We start from the raw sequence: 22,223 nt of genomic DNA, 5'->3' as shown, positions 1-22,223 counted from the left end.
ACCACATGTGCATATTTAGATAGTTTTCTTTTTCCTGTCCATAGAACTCAATACTTCTGTGACAAAGAGGGGTGTTGGAGTTATTTTTTTATTTTTATTTTTTTGGCCAAGCCTGTGGCCTGTAGAAATTGCTGGGCCAGGGATCCAACCTGCCCCACAGTGGTGATCCAAGCCAGTGTAGTAACAATGACAGATCCTTAACCTGCTGCACTATAAAAGAACTCTTGGATGCAAACTATTGCCTTCGGAACGGATAAGCAATGAGATCCTGCTGTATAGCACTGAGAACTATATTTAGTCACTTGTAATGGAGAGTGAGGGAGGATAATGTGAGAAAAAGAATGTATATATGTATGTGTGACTGGGTCACTTTACTGTACAGTAGAAAATTGACAGAACACTGTAAACCAACTATAATGGAAAAATAAACAATTAATTTTAAAAAAAGAACTCTTGGAGTTACGTTTTTAGAACAGTGTTTACATGTATGTAGCTGTGACCTCCCAGGAAGGGACTTTATGTGTTGGGGAGAGAAGTGTGGGAGAGAGCCAAGGAAACTGCATGGCAGGAAAGAACCCATACTTTAAAGCAAAGGACCCCAAAGTGGCAGGTCCCCAGTGAATTGTCTTAGTTTGAGCTAACTTACCCTGAACATGACAAGTGCTGTGCCTGGATTCTTGCATTCTCTCACTCATCCTCATGCCAAGGCACTGAATACTAAGGCCTCGGGTTCAGCCGCTTGATGGAGGATGCCCAGCTAGTAAGTTAAAGAGGCCAAGTTTGAACCTGGCTGCAAGTACTACAGTATAAAACCTCAATCCTGGACCAGCCACATGAAGACTCTTTCAGGAAAATTAGCTATCACCCTTGCCCATCTCATCCTGCAGTAGGGTCACTTCCGTTGCACACTCAGGCTGGGAGAGTGCTGCTGTTGACTTACTAGGGGAAGGCCTTTCTTATCGCCCCCCCAAAAGAGCTCCAGGCGGTGTCCCAGATGACCGGCAGCCCCTCAAAGGGTTACACTGTCAACTACCGATAAGGGTTCAAATAAAGTGCAGGACGTCGCGACACTTGGCCCCTTGGCCCAGTCATTGCACTAATATCTAAGTAATGCTATCTTGTCGGTTAATTGCTCCTTTTGTTCCTTTGAAGTGGGAAGTGTTACAAAGTGAGTTTTTATTCACTCAGAAAACAGGCTCTAGATGTCTCTTACACCTGCCCCACCAACTGGATGGCAAGAGCTTTGCTTCCCCGGCACGTCCTCCTCCTCCTTCCTTCCCACCCTCAGGTTACGTTTAGGATGGAGAGTCAGGTAGGTAGGTACCTGCCTTTCCCTCCTACCGTTAACAGCTTCTGGCCGGAACCCAAGCTCGCGGCCCGTAACCCCCCGGGTCCCCGCTCGAGTGTGAGCGCGGGAGTGTGAGCGCCGGGAGGTGCGAGCAACAGACTCGCGAGCAGCCGCTTGTTGCTCCTGCTGCCGCGTCGTGGGGAAGTGAAAATGAAATTGACTTTTCCGAGAAATGATGAAAGCCGTGCGGCCGGCCAATGAACGGCGGCGGCGAACTTCCGCACCTCCCGGCCGGGCTGCTCGAGCCCTCCCTCCGCCTCCACCTCCCGGTTGCACAAGCTTGAAACAAACACTGGGGAGGAAGGGCGGAGGGAGGAGGGAGGAGGGAGGAGGGGGGAGCGAGGGAGGGAGGGAGGGAGGGAGCGAGGCTGGCAGGAGGGCGGGGGGTGGGGGGATTTCCAGCCTCAGCGCTTCGCAGTTTCCTCTCCTTGTTTTGCTTTCGATCTGGACTGTTCTCAGGCAAGCCGGGGAGTAACTTTTAGTTTTGCTCCTGCGATTATTCAACTGACGGGCTTTCATTTCCATTTCACACACCCTAGCAACACTTAAGCCTTGCGGAATTGTATTGGTAGCGTGAAAAAGCACACTGAGAGGTAACATTTTTCAAATAATAGTTGTGACTGTGCGTGTGTGTTTTTCTCGAGGGCATGTTTATGAGGACTGGAGGGGATCTGTGTGTGCGCGCGTCCTGATGGTTTGACACGATGTTTGGCAGACGGAAAATGCTGAGGTTCATAAATATTAATACTGATTTTTGGAGGAACAGTCGGCGCTATTATGGATCATCTGATTTTAGGGAAAGCAGGTTTCTGCTGCTGTTGCTGCTGCTACTGGGGCTGCTGAGGCTGCAAGGAGGAGGAGGAGGTAAAGAGGGAGGAGGAGGAGGAGGAGGTTAGTGGAGGTTTAATTTCACTTTTGGATTTGCAGATGCGGAGAGGTGGCTCCATGGACACAGACCTGCTCTGTGTGATTCTGCACCCCAGGTGTTGGGGGGGGTGCAGGACTGTTGGAGTCGGGCCTCCTTTTAAAACAAAATTATCGGGTGCATGTGGGTGCGTGTGTATGTTTACAGACGCCGTAGCCACCAGATCCTAAGGAGAGAAGCGGGTCCTTCTCGGTGCCCGGCGGCAGTGGCTCTCTCCCGGCAGCTTCTGGCATAAATAGACAGGAACCCGCCGACCGCCCGCAGCCTGCGCCCCGCGTCTGGCCGGGAGAGGCACCTCCCGCCGCGGCCAAAGGAAACTTGATGCGGAGCCCGGCGGCGGTCCCAGGGCTCGCCCGCCTGCCGGACTCGGGGAAGGGTCGCGGGCGTCGGGTGCCAGCGGCCGGGGCCGGCGGGCGGGCTCGGAACCCGGCTGGGCGCCGGGCCTGGCCGGCGCGCCCGGCTTCCTGGGGGCTGGGCCGCTGCCGCCACCGCCCGGGAGGGACGCCGCGTCCTCCTTCCCGCCGGCCAGCGCCCGGGCTGGCCCTGGGGCCTTGTCGATGCACTTGTCCCGGCGCGCCGGGGGCTCGGGCGGCGCGTCCTGGGAGGGCGCCGCGCCCAGGGGTCAGCGGCCCCGGCCGCGGCCTAGCGCCGGGCGCCTCCGGGTCCCCGCGGGCGCCCCCGGGCCGGCCTCGCGCGCTGGGCCTGACCCGCCTCGGCTACGGAGCGGGCGAGGTGGGGGCGGGGAGCCTCCGGGGACCGAGCGGCGCCCTGCTGGCAAGCCCGGGTGCCGGCTCCCCTGGGGGTCCCGGGGCGCGGGCGGCGGCGGGGTGGGGACGCGTGTGCCCGCCCCGCGCCCTCCGATCCCGCTCGGGGCGCCGAGTGGCATTCGCCCGCCGGCCAAACGTGGTTGGTGCAAAGCCGCGGCCGCCACTTCCTTTCCGCCTCGCGGGCCGGGCTCGCCCACCAAGCGATGCCCGCTGTGGCCGATCGTGGCGCCCGCCCGCTCGCGGGGCTACGGCCTGGGACCCGGCCCCGAGAGGGCTCGGGCAGCCTTTCCAAGTTCCAGGGGCTTCAGGATGCAACTCATCCCCTTCCGAGGACGCACTGGCGTCTGGGTTTGGGCCGCACGTGTGGCTGCGTTGGCCGCCCTCACCCCCTTGCCCCTTTAGAGGGGAAGAAGAGGGCAGGAGGCTGGCAGCCAGAGCCGGGCTCAGAAACGGTCTTCCCAGCGCCGGACGAGGTGCCCGAGTCAGTCGGTGTAGGCAGGACCCCTGGTCATCGGCTGTGAACGTGACCCCTGGGACTGGCAGTCGAGGTTGCCCCATACTTGCGGCTTGGCGTTTAGTAGTTTTCACCCCCTCTGTATAGTGTTTGTAACTTAGGGATATTTTACCCGCTCCCTTCCCCCAGTGTGGGCTACGGGTAGTGCTCCCAGCCCTGGGTTAAGAAAATTCGGAGGTTTCCTAGTTGAGGAAAAGTGCCAGCATTTACCTTCTGCCACTGGCCTCCCTGTTGCTGTGACTAGGTCTGCTTTTGATGAATGGCAAGGGAGGGTGGAGGATAGTTACATTTCCTGTTGTGGATTTTCAGGAATCACCGAGGTTGCTGTCAAGCTTGCATTCACTTATTAGTTTTCAAACCGACTGCAGATAACATTGGAACTTAGCAGCCTGAGCTTTTTTTTGGTGTTTAAGGCAGGTGCAGACAGGGGGCTGGTGACAGACTGGGACCAGGTCGATGGTCTTGAAGTTAGGCAGGCGCATGCTCCGCTCCCTTACCAAGACCTGGAGGGTGACCCTGTTTAATCCCATGCACACACATTCAGGACTTTCTAGTTTTCTCACCCCACCCCCATCATTCCTTTTTTAGAGGGGGGGAAAGGGTAGAAATAGAAACCTAAGAAATCCTGGAAAAACTTGTGTTTTCTAAGGAAACTTCAACAGATGGACGGTTTAGGACTCAACCAGGCATTTTGAAGCGGTAAAGTTGGAAGGAACATCTATCGATTGATGGGGCAGAGTCCAGAATTTCACTGTAATTAGTGAATGATTATAATTTATAACTCAGCTTGTTGTGTAAGAAGTTAGATTTTGGTTTCTTAGATCCAAGAGTTCTTTGCTGTTACAATTTGTAACTGCGTCTTAATATTAAACGTTTACATATTTCATTCTCAATGAGTTGAGTTTTTTTCTTTTGACCTTCAAAAGTTAGAGATAATTCCGCATATTTCAGACCGACTTACCAGTAAAAATGTCATCATAACCAAAAGTAAGGGTTTGTAGTTTAATTGGAAGCCAGTTATGGCAAACAAAAAGTCCTGACAGCTCAGTGAACCATGACCCCACTTTTCTCTTTCTCTGCTTTCCCGAGGACTTTATTAGGCAAATATTCAGTATACCAAAGCTAGCTAAAGATGTTTAAACATAGTAGTGGAAAATTTGAAACTCTGGATGTTTAACATTTGACGTGGGTCGATTTCTTGTGTTTTCAAGGACACTGTACTTTTATTCTTAGTATTATGGCATATAAGCTTCGTTGTTTTTAGAGCATTTTCACACAATTTCCTTTTGATAGAGAACAGACCACTGAGCTCTAAATGGGGTATCTGGGACATGGTTCCGTTATGTGCTTTATACCAAAAAAAGGCTTAAAGCAAATAAGGGACTTTATTCATTTAATAACTATTCCTAGAACATTCACGGTGCCCCAGACACAGTGCTTGTTCTGTGGATTCAACTGGGAACAGGAAGACAATTTCTTTACCTTCTGGGGAGATTGCATTCTAGCTGATGAGCTGACAATACCTAACTAAAAATAAATACAGTAATTACCTTTTCCAGTGAGTTCTGTGGAAGGTGATAATACTTAACTGTATATCTGATAGGGTTGCAAAGGGAACAAGTGAGATACTGTTATGAAAGAAGGTTGCATAAGTTACAGCAACCTACAAATGTATAAGGTGTTCACTTTCAGAATTCTGTCAGATTATTCTTCATTTTAAAAGCCAGGGAGGGAGTTCCCTTCATGGCTCAGTGGTTAACAAACCCAACTAGGATCCATGAAGACACGGGTTTGATCCCTGGCCTCGCTCAGTGGGTTAAGGATCTGGCGTTGCCGTGAGCTGTGGTGTAGGGGGCAGATGCAGCTCAGATGTGGTATTGCTGTGGCTGTGGTGTAGGCCGGCAGCTAGCTCCAATTGGACCCCTAGCCTGGAAACTTCCGTATGCTGCAGCTGTGGCCCTAAAAAAAAAAAAAAAAAAAGAAAAAGCCAGGAAATCATCACTGTGGCTTAAACATTGACTTTTCAGCAAGAAGGGATTTTACTTGTTCTGAAAGTGTATAGATAATGGTAAGGAATTTAACACAGAATAATTATTTTATGTAAAGCATTAAAGTATTTAACAAAATGAAATATGTTATTGCCAGTGAGTTATTTTTTTTTTCTTTTCCTGTCAGGAAAGAAGTTAGATGGTGTCCATGGAGACCAGATGATATGGAAATAAAAATGATTGAGCTAATGTATTTTCCCTCTTTATATCAGGAGGAAATCTTCCCAAGCTCACTGTACTTTAGTCTGAATTTTCTTCATCAGTACTGAAAACCCTTCAGTTCATTACATGTTATTACAGAGTATGCCCTTAACTGATTTTAGTTTTTGCTATAATATCTTTAAAGGGACTCAGTTAACTTGCATTTATTTTTTGAAAGCTCAGTACATAGCCAGCACTATTATATGTGAAAATATATGATGACAAGGAAACATATAGTGAAAAGGAACATATAGTGTGTGTGTGTGTGTGTGTGTGTGTGTATATAGATGTGTATATATAAGGAAACATATAGTGTGAAAAGGAACATATAGTGTGTGTGTGTGTATAGATGTGTATATATATGTGTATATATATATATTTAATAACATAAAATAGTATACAAAATGACAAATTGTTATGAACTGTCAGTTATTGTTAACAATAAAATCAGTTCTTCTTTTGGTCTTTATGGGACACCTTTCCCACAGGGAGGTAGGAAGTTAGGGCTTTCTGTCCCCATTGGCCCATTTATGCCCTTCTTTTGGTCTTAGTCTGATGAATATTTGGCTGTCATGTCTATCCCGAGGCAGGATCAAACAGTGGTCCTCGTGGTAGGGGTAGCTGGTGGGAATGGGAGTGAAGAGACTTTATTAAATCTTGATTTTTTTTTTTTTAATTTTTCAGCGAAGAATGATGTTATCTATATGATCCAGATTTAAACCTGAAGCCAATATATTATATAGAATACGAAGGGAAATACACAGGCAGAAAATCAAGGCCACCTGAGGCTGGTCTATGACCTGTCCAGAGAACCCACAGTCACCAGTGTTTGACCTTGAAAGATCCTTTTAAAATGATTTCCCCTCTCACAAGTTCCATCTTTTGACAGACTGTCTCTGAAACAGATTGTGTTTAGTTAGGAAGACTTCACATGCCCATTTTTATTACTCGGCAACACACCGGACTTGTAGTCAGAGCTCCCGATGGACTTGAGAGAACTAGCGGCATCAAATCCAGCTGGTCTGATTCCAACCTCAAGTAAAGAAACTTGACGTTGTGGACAGCCTGAGCAGCAGTTTCTTGGATAAACTGACAGTCCGCTTAGGCTTTCTGAGGTTCTGAAATTGGCTACCGTCTCCCCACTCCCATCAGTAACTCTTAAGTTCTGCTGGGGATCCAGGAACCCTAGGTTATCAATCATTGCTGTAACCCAGACAATTATTTTGTTAAATGAATGCACACTTTGGGTCCTTATTTCATTTAGCTATTAGATATATGCTGACAGCCAGGTATGTACAAGGCTCTGGGTAGTGGAAGGTACATGAATTCAAGAGTCCAGAGGCCCGGAGTTGACTTTCAGCTCTTTTATTAACTCTCCAGTCATTTCCTCTTTCTGGACCTTAGTTTTCACAGTTGTAAAATGGGGCTGCATCGCTCTGTCATTTCTGAAGGATGGCACTCAGGTGTGTATCAGAATCACGGAGGGCAAGGGGCTTTCAGAAGCCACACAGAACATTCAGATTTGAGGCTGTCTGCAGCTCCATCCTCCTCCTTTCTCTCCTGCCCTAAGAACCCCATCCTCACCCCCACCTCCACCCCAAGAGTAAGCCTCTGATGTTCACCAGTGTGTCCTCAGGTGCTGGGCCAGAGCAAAGGTGGAGAACCACTGCATCGAGGATCTCTGTCTAGGGCCAGATCGTTTCATTTCCTCATTGGCTCAGAGGCAACACTGGGCAGGAAAGCAAGCAGATGGAACTTATCATCCACCTTTTAGGTGGTGCTTTGAGTAGGGAATCTGTGGTCCTTCTCTGTTGGCTCTGCTCATGTTGACCTTGCTTGTCATATAAAAATGGGATGAGTGTTGTGGTTGTGATACTTTGAATTTTCCATTCTGAAGAGGCAAGAAGGACTTTGTTTTATGACGATGTCTCTGTCTAGGAAGGCTTATATAAAGAGTCATGGGTTGTTTTTTTTTGTTTGTTTGTTTGTTTTCTGTTTTAGCTTGTATTCCCCTTTATCAATTTAGTATTAAGTGTCGATATACAAGAAAGAACAAGAGTCAAGCAAAAAAATGTCCCCTTATGTCCTGTGCCCTGTGTGTATGCCTTGTAGTCCCATGATTATGAGAAGGGAGTCTGTGCCCTTTTTTCTGGTGATGAATCCTAAGCATTTTTATCTCAAAGGCAAGACCAGTTTAGTTCAACGGAGTATCTTAATGTAGAGTTTTGTGTGATAAAAGCCTGTCCAGTTTTCATTAACCATTTTTTCGAGTTAACTGCTTGCTCTGTCATTGTCATAAATAATTTCTTCTCCGGTGTCCTTAGCAATCTGTTGCTCCTGTGTGAGAGCATTTGATACTCATACACCCTAATGTGATCAAAGGAAAGATGAGCTTCCAATTTAATTTGTTCTTATTGAGCATAAAGATGTCAAGTTTTTGTAGGCACCAAAGAAATACTTTATAGATGAAATGCACTGTCCTGGCCCCATAAGCTTAGAATCCTACAGACTTCTCCATCTCAGGAAGTTGACATTTTGAGTGAGAAGGAACTGCAGACAGTCCACCCCTCCCCACCCCCAGTGGCCGCTCCTGTGGCATATGGAAGTTCCTGGGCCAGGGGTTAATCTGAGTCTCAGCTGCCACCTTTGCTGCTGGTACGGCAATGCCAGATCCTTAACCCTCTGTGCCACAGCTCCACAGACTGTATTGTTTCAAGTGATATCCAACGTGTTATTTTTGAAGAGAGCTTTTTTTTGGTTCACCTTACTGGACAATTATTGAAGACAATGAAAAAATTGCAGTGGTGGACAAAAGCCTCCTGGCCCCTGGAGAGGGTGTCAGTGGGCGTGTGGAGTGTTGGAATAGGAGAGGCGAGGGCATTGGGAGGTGACAATTGGAGGATGAGAAAAGAGACTAAGGTGGAGAGCAGGATAGTGCCTCCTGAATTCTAGTAGGAGAGAGAGAAGAGGGAATCAGGCAGGTAGACTTTTGCCTGCCACCAATGGCATTGAAGACATTTTGGAAATAGAGGGGACAAGTTGGTAGTTAATTGATGGTAACTGCAGGATAAATGGAGGACCTTCCATTTCTGACTTTAAAATATGGCTTTTTTTTTTTTTTTTTTTATCGTGGGGGGGAGGAAACTGCTGGGCATTGGCCAACTTCAGACAAGGAAATAGAAAACTGTGAAGGGTCACAACCAGGATGCCACATTAGTGTTGGAGCTGAAGAGGATGAGGAATCCGTGCCCCCCACTCGAGACTCAGTCTGAATTGCCTTGGCAGCCATGGGTTCCCTTGAGGAAGAGGCATGTTGATGAAATGGATCAGCAATACTCTGCTAGCTCCTAGGCGCTCCTCCATTCCTTGTGCTGGATTTCCTTGCTGCTGTTTTATTTTTGCCAGATTAAAGGAGGTAACTAGGGAAATAGAGGTAAAGGAGGTAAGGTCAGGAAAACAGAATCGGCTTATACTGTGTTGCCCTAAAGGGCAGGAGGTACAGGTTAAGACTGAGCTATGGATGCCGTCAGTGGTACTGCTTGTCACACTGGGCTTGAAACTAAGTACTTCGTGTAATAGTTGAGGGATTGTACTTTTTTTTTTTTTTTTTTTTTTTTGATTTTTAGGGCTGCACCTGTGGCATATGGACGTTTCCAGGCTAGGCGTTGAATTGGAGCTGCATTAGCTGGCCTATACCACAGCCACAGCCACAGGGAATCCAAGCCGTACCTTCGTATCCTGAGCCATACAGCTCATGGCAACACTGGATCCTTAATCCACTAATCGAGGCCAGGGATCATACCCACATCCTCATGGATACTAGTTGGGTTCATTACCACTGAGCCACAGCGGGAACTCCCAAGGGATTGTACTTTGAAGTAAACTTTCTGGAATTCAGTTTGGTGGTGTATACTTATGTTGAACTCTCTGTTCCAGTAATTCCACTCCTAGGAACTTACTCATGTGAAGTAACCAGAGATGGGGCAAAGATTTATATTAAGGATGTTTACTGTTAGCTTTTGTTACAGTGAAAACCCGGAAACACTCGAAATACCCAACAATAGGAGCACATTTAAATGAATTACGGCACCTCCACACACTGAGTATAGATAGCTGATAAAATCCATGTTTTTGCATTTAATAATGGGAAGATGTTGGCAGTGTATGTTGAATGGAGAAAAGAGGGTATTCAGTTGTGACTCTAATTTTATTTTTAAAATGTATGTGTTTATTTGTATATGCATCATTTAAAAAAAAACTGGAAGGAAACATTTGGGTGGTGAGATTATGGATGTTTGCCCCCCCCAACACTTGTATTTTCCAAATTTAATATAACAGCCTAATTACTTTGATAACCAGAAAAATATTCTCGAGACAACTTTAAAGTGATTCTCCTCTGACCTCACCTCTGGTAAATGTAGAATGAGGACCAGGAAATTGGATGTTGCTGAGGAGGATGTTTGTGAATTTGGCCACTCCTGGGCCCTTTCTGCTTTGATGTATGGAGCTCTAGAGTCAGGGCTTTCCCAGCCAGTGCTAAGAAGTGCCATTGTCCTGATTCAGCTCTTGCTGCTTGAAGACACTGAGATGGATGGTTCCCAGGTAAGGCTGGGATACACTGTTTTGTCAAGAACTTTGGAGGATCTGAGATGTTACGCATTTCACAGATACGTCCATTATGTAAGTGAATCCCATAGAAACACCAGACACCTGTGGTGGCGGGCAAGGGAAGGAAAGAGTTCTTGATTGACCTTTACAGCCAGGTCCCAGCCAGAGAGATGTTGCAGTGTTGGTCCTGCATACCTAGACCCTCAGGTGATGCTGTGAAAACTAATGGAATGTGAGTGTGCATTACATTTTAGCTTGTATCAGAGCAGGTACCCCCTCTGCCCAAGGAGAAAGAGGTGGGGGAGGAGGGAAAGGGAAAACAGACACCTTTGCTCCTTTGAGTTGGGATGGAAAGGATCCAAGGTTTTCATCCGAACTTTTGGGAACATAAGGCTTTTACACGTCTAGGTGTCCCTAAGATCTGGGCTTCATGCCCTTTGAAATGACCATGTTTAGAAAGAGAGATCTTCCTAGCATCCTATGAACTTAACCTAGGGACCTGGTCCAGGCTGTAACCATTTGGCTCTCTTGAGGAGATAAGAGAAGTTTGGTTATCCTTCTGGATCAGAGCAGTTTATTTAGACAAATGGCTACAGATGCAATTCTCGTGGTAGGTAAAATATAAAATGTTTCTAGGGGAGGCGAATTCAAACATTGCCTATCTTTGTATCCATGTCATGTGCATTCCTGTATCTTGGGTGGCCAAGCACAGGAGCACCAAGGAGTCTGGGCAAGTGTTATTTTCCCCACACACCAATCTTTACAAGTCCCTGTTGGAGAATGACTTCATGTGACTCAGAATGTGACTTCTGACTTTCCACAACTGCAGAAGCCTCCAAATCCCTAATTTGTGTCTGAAAAAAATGTTTAGAATAGCTTTAATCCCTGTGTAGATTTAGGAGACAATTTTGGATGTGTCAACGAAACTAGGATTGGGCGTAACCATTAGGACTTGAGCGGCAGAATGCCAAAGCTCGGCCAAAAAAAAATGTATTGATTAGGACAACACTGTCCAACCCAAGTATAATGTGAGCCACATGTATGGTTTTTAATTTTCCGGTATCTACGTTAGAAAAGTAAAAAGAAGTAGGTGAAGTTAATTTTAACACTTTTAGTTAGCATGGTGTGTCCAAAAGGTTATCAATTCAACATGTAATGAATATAGAAATACTGAGATCATTTATGTTCTTTTTAGCCTTCGGTGTGTCTTTTACACCTACAACACATCTTAATTCAGTCTGGGGATGTTTCAAGTGTGCAGTGGCTGTGTGTGCCTGGTGGTTACTGTTGGATGGTGCAGGATTTGGAAATGAAGCAGGGTGTGAAGAGAAATGCAGTGAAACATTGTAACACAGGGACCACACCTGAAAGGACCAGAGGAAAGCAGAGTGAGAGTGGTCATTTGGTTATAGCTGCACCTCTCTGGGCCTTCTCCCCACAAACCTCACCTGATCTCACCGGACAAAAATACTAAGATGCTCTGAATCTCTTCAGAAGCAACACACTGGATATGCCATTCATTACAAGCCTCTTGAACCTTTTCCATCCTCTTAAACTGTTAAAATCATCGATTCCTTGGTTTTTCCCGTTTGCAGCACCTCGCCCGGGCAAGTCAGCTGAGAGCTGGGATCGTGTCGTATTTCCTTGCATTCTCACCAGTGCTTGATACACAGGAAGCACTAGACAAATATTTGTTGATTTGATTTTCAGCCCTAAAGCAAAGGTTAGCTCCAAAGGCTGAATTCCAGCTCTGGACGGGTGGCCCAGATCTCCTTTGTGTTACAAACAAATGGTATATGTATTGAGCACGTAAACATTGGGATTTGTCACTTTGCATTAGGATTTGTCACTCTATATTAGGAGTTCAACATCCAGAAGGTGAAAAAATTGTTTGGTTTTCTTCTTTGTACCAAGGCCTTAACAAAAATCTTATCAGTCTATTCCGTTGACATTTATGTCCAGTGCTGATAGTAATACCTTCCTGTACATGTAAATAAGCTCTATTTGCTGATAAACCGGAGGTGTACATTCGGGAGCTGCTACTTTCCGAGTGGGTTCGTTATGAACAAAAACTTTGTTATTAACAAACATTCAGCCCATAACCTGTGTGCAGGGAAGTTCTTTTGACATCAAGCCCGGTTATCTTCCAGTTGCCTTCATTTGTTCTCTTTGACTGTAATTGTTGGGTAGAAGCAACAGACTTATCCACAGAGCCCAGGCAATTTATTTTTCCTGAAGCCTACCTAAGAACTGCTTAGGTAGCTTTTCTCTGCAAGATTAAATACGACCTTCACTGAATCATGTTAGCAGGGCCAGCAGCTAGAAAAATAAAGACTAAACCAAACCTTCAGCAAAGAAATTCCCAGCTGCTCAGTGGGTCAGAGCTTTCCTGATTGCTTTCTTCCAATGAAAACACTGTAGATTAGTTTTAAGTGAATTCGAGTAGGTTTGGGGATTTGCAACTGACAGAAGAACAGGAAAGTATAATCTCACTTTAAAATCGTAATCCTGGAGGTAAATCTTTATTGACGCTTTGGGGGGTGTTGGGATTTGATGCCTATGGGAAAACTTAACTCATGGGCATTGTTGGGTTGACCTGGAAAGTTAAGATCCTGAAGGATGAGTGGAGACCCAGAGGCTGGTGCCCCCCAGAGGGTGACTTGGGTGAGTCGGGGGGTTCTAGGTACAGGTGCTACTGCTCCCCATTCTTCTCTCCGTTATAGACATAAAGTCCAAAGTTCCCAGGAGGCAATGTGGATGAACTGCTATTTCCACTTTTGGGTGTGGTGTGGTTCTACTGGTGATTCTGGAAGTCAGGGTGAGTTTAAAATATTACAGGAGAAGATATATTTATTTGCCTCTCATATAGGTGCTTTGAATGCATCAAACCTTTTTTTTTTTTTTTTTTTTTTTTTGCTTTTCCTCAAAGTCAGCTTGCCATTTTGGGCTGCAGTCTGGGAGATGGGGTAGATATGGGCCCAGAACTGAAACAATGGACTATTTCAGTCATTCATCCAGTCAGTCGTTTACTTAATAGGTGTGTACTCCCTGCTACCGTACTCCTATCTGGGGAGTACGTAGAAAAAAGGTAGGAAAGTGGTCAGCTTGGCTTTAAGTGAATTCAGTTGAGGGTCTGCCTACCCTACAGTGAGGAGCCGTAGTCTGGGCAACAAGACCTCAGTTCCAGACATGACCTTAGGTGTCTGTGCATCCCTTTTTAAAATTAATTAATTAATTAATTAATTAATTAATTTTGTCTTTTGTCTCTTAGGGCCGCACCTGCGGCATATGGAGGTTCCCAGGCTAGGGGTCTAATCGGAGCTATAGCTGCCAGCCTACGCTACAGCCACAGGAATAACAGATTCAAACTGCGTCTGCGACCTACAGCACAGCTCACAGAAACACCATATCCTGAACCCACTGAATGAGGCCAGGGATCGAAACCGAAACCTCATGGTTCCTAGTCAGATTCATTTCCGCTGCACCATGATGGGAACTCCTGTGCATCCCTTTTAGAGTTCTTTCAGGCATCAGTGGGCCACCTGGGGTGGCCCCCAACTCTAGGGGAAGCAGCAGTGCTAACCTGGCACATTTTTTTGGCTAACTGTACACACTTTATTTGAGATTGATTTTTAGTAAATCATATAATGATGGGCTAAACCAAACATACTGTTTGTTGTTTTGTCTGTTTGCCAACTCTTGCCCTGCGCAGTGTGGCCTGTAGAATTCCGCCATCCTCTGGCATCAGCCGAGTCCGGATAGTTTGATAGTTATCTCCACCCTCTACTTCCCTCTCCCAGGGGGTAGACTCTGGAACTGGCTGCACTGCTGGTAACACAGCTGCCCCTGATGCCTCGAGGGAAGTTGTTCCGGGAGAACCGAGCTCTTCTCATAGGATCCAGGAGAGGCTTTTTCCTCACCTCCTTTTGAGATGATGTCGCCATGGAGGGGAAATTGATCCTTCTTTAATTTTGAAAACCCATCCTTTTCTCTCTGTGCGTGTGCATGGGGGTAGGGGGAGGGTCAGTAAATACTTCAGGTACCTGGAGGTAAAGAATGACTATTGTTCAAGTAGGCCTGGAGGAAGCAGTGACCACAAGTAGTGAATTAATAAATGCATGTGTAGCTGTTCTTTTTTTTTTATTGAGGTAAACATAATGCAGAATTTGCCATTATAATCATCTTTAAGTATATCCAATAGCATTAAGTACCTTACAGTGTTGTGCAACTATCACCCCTATCCCAGTCCAGAACTTTTTTTTTTTTTTGTCTTTTTGCCTTTTTCTAGGGCCGCTTTCCATGGCATATGGAGGTTCCCAGGCTAGGGGTCGAATCGGATCTGTAGCCACCGGCTTAAGCCAGAGCCACAGCAACGAGGGATCCGAGCAGCGTCTGCGACCTACACCACAGCTCATGGCAATGCCAGATCCTTAACCCACTGAGCAAGGCCAGGGATTGAACCTGCAACCTCACAGCTCCTAGTCGGATTCGCCAACCACTGAACCACGACGGGAACTCAAGAACTTTTTTTTTAATCACCTCAGACGACAGACTTTGTACCCATTAAACAAGAGCCCTGCCTCCCTCCCCCTGACCTACCACCATTCTACCTTCTGTCTCTGGGTAACTGACTTCTCTAGGAACCTCACCTAAGTGGCATCAGACAATATTTGTCCTTTTGAGCCTGGCTTATTTCACTTAGAATGTTTTCCAGGTTCATCCATGTTGTCGCGTGTGTCAGAATGTCTTTCCTGTTTAAGACCGAATAACATTCCCACATTTTGTTTATCCATTCATCTGTCGATGGGCGCTTGGGCTGTCATTACCTTTTGGCTATTGTGAATAATGCTGCTGGGAACACTGCTGTAAAATATCTGTTCGAGTCCCTGCTTGCAGGTCTTTCAGTCCAGTGGATCATACAGTAATTCTAGGTTTAACCTTTTGAGGAACCGTTTTCCACAAAGGCTGCACCATTTTATATTCCCATCAGTAATGCGCAAGGGTTGGTTCCAGTTTGTCCATATCCTTGCCAGAATTTCTTTTCTTTCTTTCTTTCTTTTTTTTTTTTTTGAATAATTGTGTGTGGGGTGTGAGGTGGTCTCTCATTGTGGTTTTGCCGTCATTTCTCTAATGGCTGGTAATGTTGAACATCTTTGCATGTGCTTCTTGGCCATGTGTATGTCTTCTTTGGAGAAACGTTTGTTCCAGTATTTTGCCCCATTTCTGAATTGGTTATTTGGATTCTTTGTTGTTGAGTTGGAGGACTGAGTCATTCTTTGTGTGGGTTCTAGAGCGATAGGCTAGTATGGTGTGAAAATGCAGAAGATCCTCTCTCATTGTAGCGTGTGTAGCATGTGGCACAAAACCATTTTTCAAGTTTTGAGATGTCGTAGAGCTGATAACAGTTCCTCTTGCGGAATTAAATTATACTGAATCAAGTATATCAGAGTGGATTGGGAAATGGGGAATCAGATAAAAGAACTTAACCTTCTCATAGAAGGAAACTAGAATGGGATGCTTCCCTAGAGGATATAGTCTGCTCCTTCCTTTTTACAGCCAGAAAAATCAAGTGACGTGCTCGGGATCTTGTGGCTGGATAAGTACTTAGAACATTTTGTTGAACTCCATAGTAAAGAATTAATTTTTTTCTGTTATATTTTGAACCCTAACGTCTCTGGTGAGAGGAAAAACATAGCAGTGATTGAATATGGTAGTGAATTAATTGTAGCAGCTGCTCATATGGGACCTTCAATAAAAAAGACCCTACGGTTCATCACTTTGGTGGTATTTCAGAATCAAAGTGAATAGCAGCAGCCTCAGAATAACATTTGAGGGCATAAGAATTTAGACATAATACTTTCAGTAATAGTTCAATACTACTGCTTGAGTGAATGAAAAAAAATGTGGCTCTAGTAACAGATTTGTTAGGGAAAATGAATAAAAGCAATTGTTTATTATGAATTATCGACAGGAGAAACCTTTCGTCTGTCCTTATAAGAGCTGTAGTAGATGAAAAAATTCTGTGAAATAACAACTTTACAGTAGCAAATTTATTGCAGGTTTATGTTTACTGTTTTCAAAGTTTTCACTTCACTCAATTCTTTTGAGAAGTTGGTTTTTATCGGATAATATAGCCTGGCAAGATAATGTATAGATTGTAACTAAGAATCAGTTGTAAATAATTGGGAAGAAGATAGATAATGTCTGTGGTTGGACATAAGGCAAAGTGGTAAGAGGAGTTGCAAAAATGTGTATTCCTTTCAGCCTTGGAGCCCAGGCTTTTTAAAAGTCCTTGGAGTTCCCGTCGTGGCGCAGTGGTTAACGAATCCGACTAGGAACCATGAGGTTGCGGGTTCGGTCCCTGCCCTTGCTCAGTGGGTTAACGATCTGGCGTTGCCGTGAGCTGTGGTGTAGGTTGCAGACGCGGCTCAGATCCTGCATTGCTGTGGCTCTGGCGTAGGCCGGTGGCTACAGCTCCGATTCGACCCCTAGCCTGGGAACCTCCATATGCCGCGGAAGCGGCCCAAAGAAATAGCAAAAAGACAAAAAAAAAAAAAAAAAAAAAAAGTCCTTAAAATTAGCCTCAAGAATGATAACAAATCTGACAAAGAAGTTAAGTTGAAGACTTATCTGTTTTGCAAGCAAATATTTTAAACACAACTCTCAAAAAGAGTTAATTCCTCTGACAGACATTTCTGGACTGCTGGTGTGATGCCCTGTGTTGTGGAGATGTGAAGTTGACAATTTCATGTTCTCACAGACCTTATCATTTAGTTAGACAGGCAGGGAAATAACCATCTGTAGGCACAAAAAGAATGAAATATGAGCTTACTAGAAGCTATGGAGAGAAGAGGAAGGGGCTCTTTTTTTTTTGGCCACACCTGTGGCATTTGGAAGCTCCTGGGCCAGGGATCAAATCTGAGCTCCAGCTGTGACCTGTGCCACAGCTGTGGCAGCGCCAGATCCTTTTTTCTTTTCTTTTCTTTTTAGGGCCGCACCTGCAGCATATGGAAGTTCCCAGGCTAGGGGTCGAATCGGAGCTGCAGCTGCTGGCTTACGTCACAGCCACAGCAACGCCACATCGGAGCTGCATCTGCAACCTACATCTGCAGCTTGCGGCAACTTCGGACCCTTAACCCACTGAGCAGTCCAGGGATTGAACCCTAATCCTCATGGAGACTGCGTGGGGTTCTTAACTCGCCACAGCGGGAGCTTCAAGGAGCTCTGTCTTGGACCAGAGCAGCGAGGGTGTGCCTCACCAGAATTTCCCAGCCAGGGGAGGAGGTAGGCAGGGTCGGCGGGTGGCCAATGGGTGAGCAGGGCATCTTTGGTGGAAAGAGCAGCAAGAGCAAAATCATGAAGGATCGGAAATTCCTGACACTCTTGGGTCATTGGAGAGCTCTCTGGTCTGATGGGAGCAGACAGGTCAAGGGAGTGCCAGGGACAGTTCCTGGTGGCCCTGAATGCTTCCTTCAGTGTGCGGGTTCTTGTGTTTACTAGCCAGGTAGGGCTTTCTTCTGAGCATAGTGCAAGCTTTGGTGGGACGTTTATGGAGGATTTGGACCCCCCCACACACCCCGCACCGCCCTGGCTTACATTCTAAAATATGCTAGATAATGGCTCTTAGCAGTCGAATGTGGCAGAGCGGTGGCCCTGCCATGCCTAAGAGGAGATAAAAGGTGTAAGAATATGCCTACATTTTAGTCATAGACACATGGGCGTTGCAGGAAGGACCAAACTGCTTTCGATAATAACCAGGCCTGTCTTTGGGCTGCTTTCATATGTTTCTAAGAGGAAGTGATGCACAGGTACCAAAATATTTTTTTGCACCCTCTTTTGTTTGTTTTGATTTGGTTTATAAAGAGAGCGAAATTACTATGAATAGGGTAAGAGAGGAGGCGATCGAGACGGCTGTCGTTAATATGGCTGAGAAACCTGAGTTGGAGAATCAAGACGATGGCAAGGTGCCCCCAAACAATGCCTTAGCACAGTGGAAATGTTTAGGACCAGGTGTCCCAGCGGCTCCCAGAATGATTGGATGTGGCTCTCGTCTCAGCAGTGACACTGGCCATCCAGGTAGGACACGGGGTATGCTTGGCCATATTATCCGAGTGACACGGTGGAAGACCATGAAGGGCTGACTCATGGAGCCTGAGGCTGAACAACGGGGACTCAGGAAGTTGGGGATGTCGGCTGAACAGTGGGGGCTTCTTCCCATCTGTGTCTCCCTAGCATGACCTTGGTGAATATGGTACCACTACCAGTGCTGAGGCCATAACTTGGCTGGCCACTGCCTTATAGCATTTATTGGGTATCTCCTAGGCTCTTCACTTAAGTTTGAAGGTCTAGTTCAAAGGCCCTAGATATTTCAATGTGTCATGCTCTGCATTCATTGTTAATGATGACCTTTTTGACCTGATTATAATTTTGGAGTGCTCTTATATGAGGGCTCAGCAAAACGATTCACATATTCTGTACCCAGTAGGCAATACATGTTGGATGAATTCCTTTGCGAGGATTGTCCCAGATCTCCATTTGTTCCTTCCTGTCCAGACACAGACCCCTCTATAGGACCTTAGAAGAGGTGGGGCTCATGTGCTGTGTTTTCTGGTGAGGAACAAGGACCAGGCAGCGGCCACGTGTGCCTGTGCCCTGGGGTGTGTCAGGGTGTTTCCCCATCAACAGGGCCCTTATTAAGGTGCAAGGACAAAGTCTGTTAACTCACCAGACTTATGTGAGCCTTCCAGCCTTTTCTTTACCATATCCGCCCCTGTTTCCTGGGGCACAGCTTCTCTGATTACTCACAGTTCAAATGTGCCATCCCTTCCTCTCTCTTGCCTTTGTTGTTATTCTTCCTTTTGTTTGGAATGTTTTTCCTTCCTTTCTGCCAGAGAATCCCCTGCCTTTCCAGGCCCGCTTCACATGCCCCTTCTTCTTTGAAGCCCCCCAGTGTTTTCTCTCTTCCAGGCTTTGACATAATAAACTCCCCACAAATATGTTCCAAAACCCCTGCCTTTATAATAAGCAGGGTCCTGTGATTGTGAAGGTGGAATGACTGGGGTGAGTTTGATGCAGAGAATGAACCAAGAACCAGTTGTGTTGTGTTGAATGAGCTGGTTGAGTTCAGTGATCGTGGGATGTGTTGTAAGGGGAGGTGCATCCTGGCAAGTTTTATCATCTTTGGTTTGTTTCTCTAGTATCACCTTCAGGACCCGCTGCCTTGTTTTAGAGTTGGTTGCTTATGTTCCTGTCCCCATCACTACAGCGTGGCTTTTTTTTTTTTTTTCTTTTTACGGGCATATGGAAGTTCTCAGGCTAGGGATCGAATTAGAGCTGCAGCTGCAGCCACAGCAATAGTGACCCACACCGCAGCTTGTGGCAACACTAATCCCTTAACCTACTGGGGCAAGGCCAGGGATTGAACCCAAATCCTCATGGATACTATGTTGGATGCTTAACCTGCTGAGCCACAGTGGGAATTCCAAAAATGGAGCCCTTTTGAGAAGAGAGATCACGTCCTCATCATCTTTTTATCTCCCAAAGAGCTTTTCACAGAACTTGCTTGGCTCCATAAGATTTTTTGAATGAAATGTTAAATAAATGTAACTCAAAGGTTTGTGAAGATGCTTAACTCGGTTCACCTGGGAAAGGTCACAAAAAGAGTAAAATTATTCTTTTTTAGGTTGCATGCTTTTTTGTCATCATCCCCCACCCTCCCACTTGTTTATCACTTGTTCATCTTAAGTTTTATCCATCACAACACATGGTTCATAACATCTGCCTTTTCCAGCCTATCCCCTGCTCCCAGAAGGTTCTCCAGGAAGGATTCCTCTATTTCCTCATCAATACATAATTATTACATAGCATCACGTGCAAGGTACTGTACTTGATATCTGGGGAAGTCTAAAGAGCAGTCAGAAGCCATTCCTGCTCACAAGGACTGTTCACAGGTTAGGGTTAGGGTTAGGGTTAGGAAAGCTGTGAGCTTTGCTTGAGTTTAGAAGGTGAAAGGCGTCTGAGGGATAAGAACTCAAAAAGTGAGACATGGGCTGAGTTAACGATGGCTAAGAGTCCAGATTTTATTCAGTGGACCCGGGAAGCCACTGCAGGGTTTTGAGCCTGGTGCTAAGACGTTTGGGAAGGTTGATCCGGCCAGCCCCATGCAAGCTGGAGATAACGCTCATATTCCAGAACTCGGACCCTGGGTGCCCGCCTGCTCCTTGTGAAGAATCTGGCTGTGTCCACCCTGCTCTCAGGTGGGGCACTGGCTCTGCTCTCCGGAATTTCTTTGGGGAAATCTCAGGGGATGCCCAAGCAATCAGGCCCCATACTTTTCCTCTTAAGAGAAGCTGCCCTTTATCTATTTCTTCCTCACAGTAGCTCTGCCAAGTTGCTTAAGATCTCTGTTTATAGATGAAGAGACTAAGACTTGGAGAAGTTACAGGTTGTGAGTGGTGACAGTCTAGTCAGGTGTGCTTGACGCGAGACCTCAGCTCTCTCCGGCACCTTCGGCTTCAGCAAAGGGGGATGGAAACCAGTGTGGTCCAGGAAGGGGTTGGCAGAGAGGAGGATATGGTGACAATGGAGTGGAACAAACCCAATTTCCAGGTGCCATTTGGAACTCGTTTAATGGCAGTGAGTATCTTTTAAAATTATTTAAAGACATTTATGCACCCTGTAGAGGAGAGATGTGTTCTTGATTCAGAGGTCGTGTTGTCTTTAGAGTGAGTAGCGGTTTTGGCTCTTGTTTCCAGTTGGAATTCATTGGTAATCAGGATGGCGTCTTGTAGGAATAGAATCACGAGCGCCTACGGTTATAGTTTGTGTGTTGGATCTCAACTCAATTTGAACATCAAGAGCTGAACGGAATGGCTCTGTAATGACGTATATGATAATAAGTAGTATAATAAGTATATAAGAAGAAGAAGAAAGGGGAAGAAGAAGAGGAGGAGGAGAATCTTTACAGAGAGTTTAGTGGCTGAGGGGACAGCTCAAAGGAAATCCCCTCAGGAAAAGTAGCAGCAAGAAGGAAGCTGTCAGGGACCCTGTGGATGTGGAATGAGGGAGGGAGTCGATCATTCTCATGGGGGGGACGGGCGGCGGGGGGCGGGGGGGAGCCAGGCTACGCCCTTCAATGCCAGCCATTTTCAGAGCAAACCATTTTTAGGCTTCTATCTTTGGGGAAGTCATTGGTTTTCAACATCGTTGGCCCCGAATGGAGCTGAAATCAGATGGCAGTAAATACCTTTGTCATTTTATGTAAATAGTTTTTCTTAGAAGGTTCCAGTATGCCGGCCCTTCTAAGAATCCCTGTTACTTGACTTTTCAAACGTAAGTACTGAAGCATGGCCATCTTCTTTCTCCTCACGTCCTCTTGTCTTTCCTGTGGTCCCGGTGGGACAGACATAGCCATGGTCGGTCATAGAGAATCACAAGGCCGTGGCAGGTACACAGTGATTTGGGGGCTGAAAACAACTGAGATAATTCGGATCCTGCCCACCTCCTGCCGTGTTCCTCGTCCCCAGGCTTCCCTGTGTAGTATCTCAGTGATCCACTTTGCTGTCCGCAGTTCTCACAGGCACCATCTTATTTGCCTTTTTCTGTACTTTCTCAGTGTACCTGAGGCCTGAGATGTCTTTTCTGGGCTTTCGTACTGCCGACTTAGCTGAATGGCTCCAGGGATACCCACCTCTTCATGCAAAGATGGACAGTCTGAAATGAACTTCCCACTTAACTCCCAAAAGAAGTCATGTCTTTCAGACTTTACTGCAAAGGCAAGTGCTCAGAGGACACGCTGATTCAGGGAAAAATA

General features: G+C 46.2%; 2 protein-coding genes across 12 annotated transcripts in view; both read left to right on the top strand.

Moving 5' to 3' along the window:
* Positions 1 to 22,223, top strand: part of IRF2 (interferon regulatory factor 2) — a 145,969-nt gene that overhangs the window by 56,060 nt on the left and 67,686 nt on the right. For 2 of the 11 annotated variants that reach the window (XM_085001033.1, XM_003483614.5), the window contains exons 1-2: positions 1,771 to 1,941; positions 22,026 to 22,185. The exons of 5 other annotated variants lie outside the window; for them this stretch is intronic. In XM_085001033.1, coding sequence (XP_084857159.1) covers positions 22,081 to 22,185 — 105 coding nt within the window. In that variant the 5' untranslated portion in view covers positions 1,771 to 1,941; positions 22,026 to 22,080. Of the gene's footprint in view, positions 1 to 1,770; positions 1,942 to 2,119; positions 2,332 to 22,025; positions 22,186 to 22,223 lie in introns of those variants that run through there. 4 more of the 11 variants (XM_005671703.4, XM_003359469.6, XM_085001034.1 and 1 more) reach the window with 3 other exon arrangements.
* Positions 1,546 to 4,447, top strand: LOC106506214 (uncharacterized). The gene is made up of 2 exons (XM_085000864.1): positions 1,546 to 1,617; positions 2,513 to 4,447. The coding sequence occupies exons 1-2, from the start codon at positions 1,546 to 1,548 to the stop codon at positions 3,440 to 3,442; spliced, it is 1,002 nt and encodes a 333-aa protein (XP_084856990.1). The 3' UTR covers positions 3,443 to 4,447.

The sequence above is a fragment of the Sus scrofa genome, chromosome 15 (genome assembly GCF_054392235.1).
Source record: "Sus scrofa isolate SSC_HxYL_T2T_F1_AM1 chromosome 15, Sscrofa_HxYL_maternal_Yorkshire_Landrace_v2.0, whole genome shotgun sequence".
NCBI lineage: Eukaryota > Metazoa > Chordata > Mammalia > Artiodactyla > Suidae > Sus > Sus scrofa.
The sequence above is the reverse complement of the archived record's forward strand: the minus strand, read 5'-3'. Positions and strand labels throughout refer to the sequence as shown.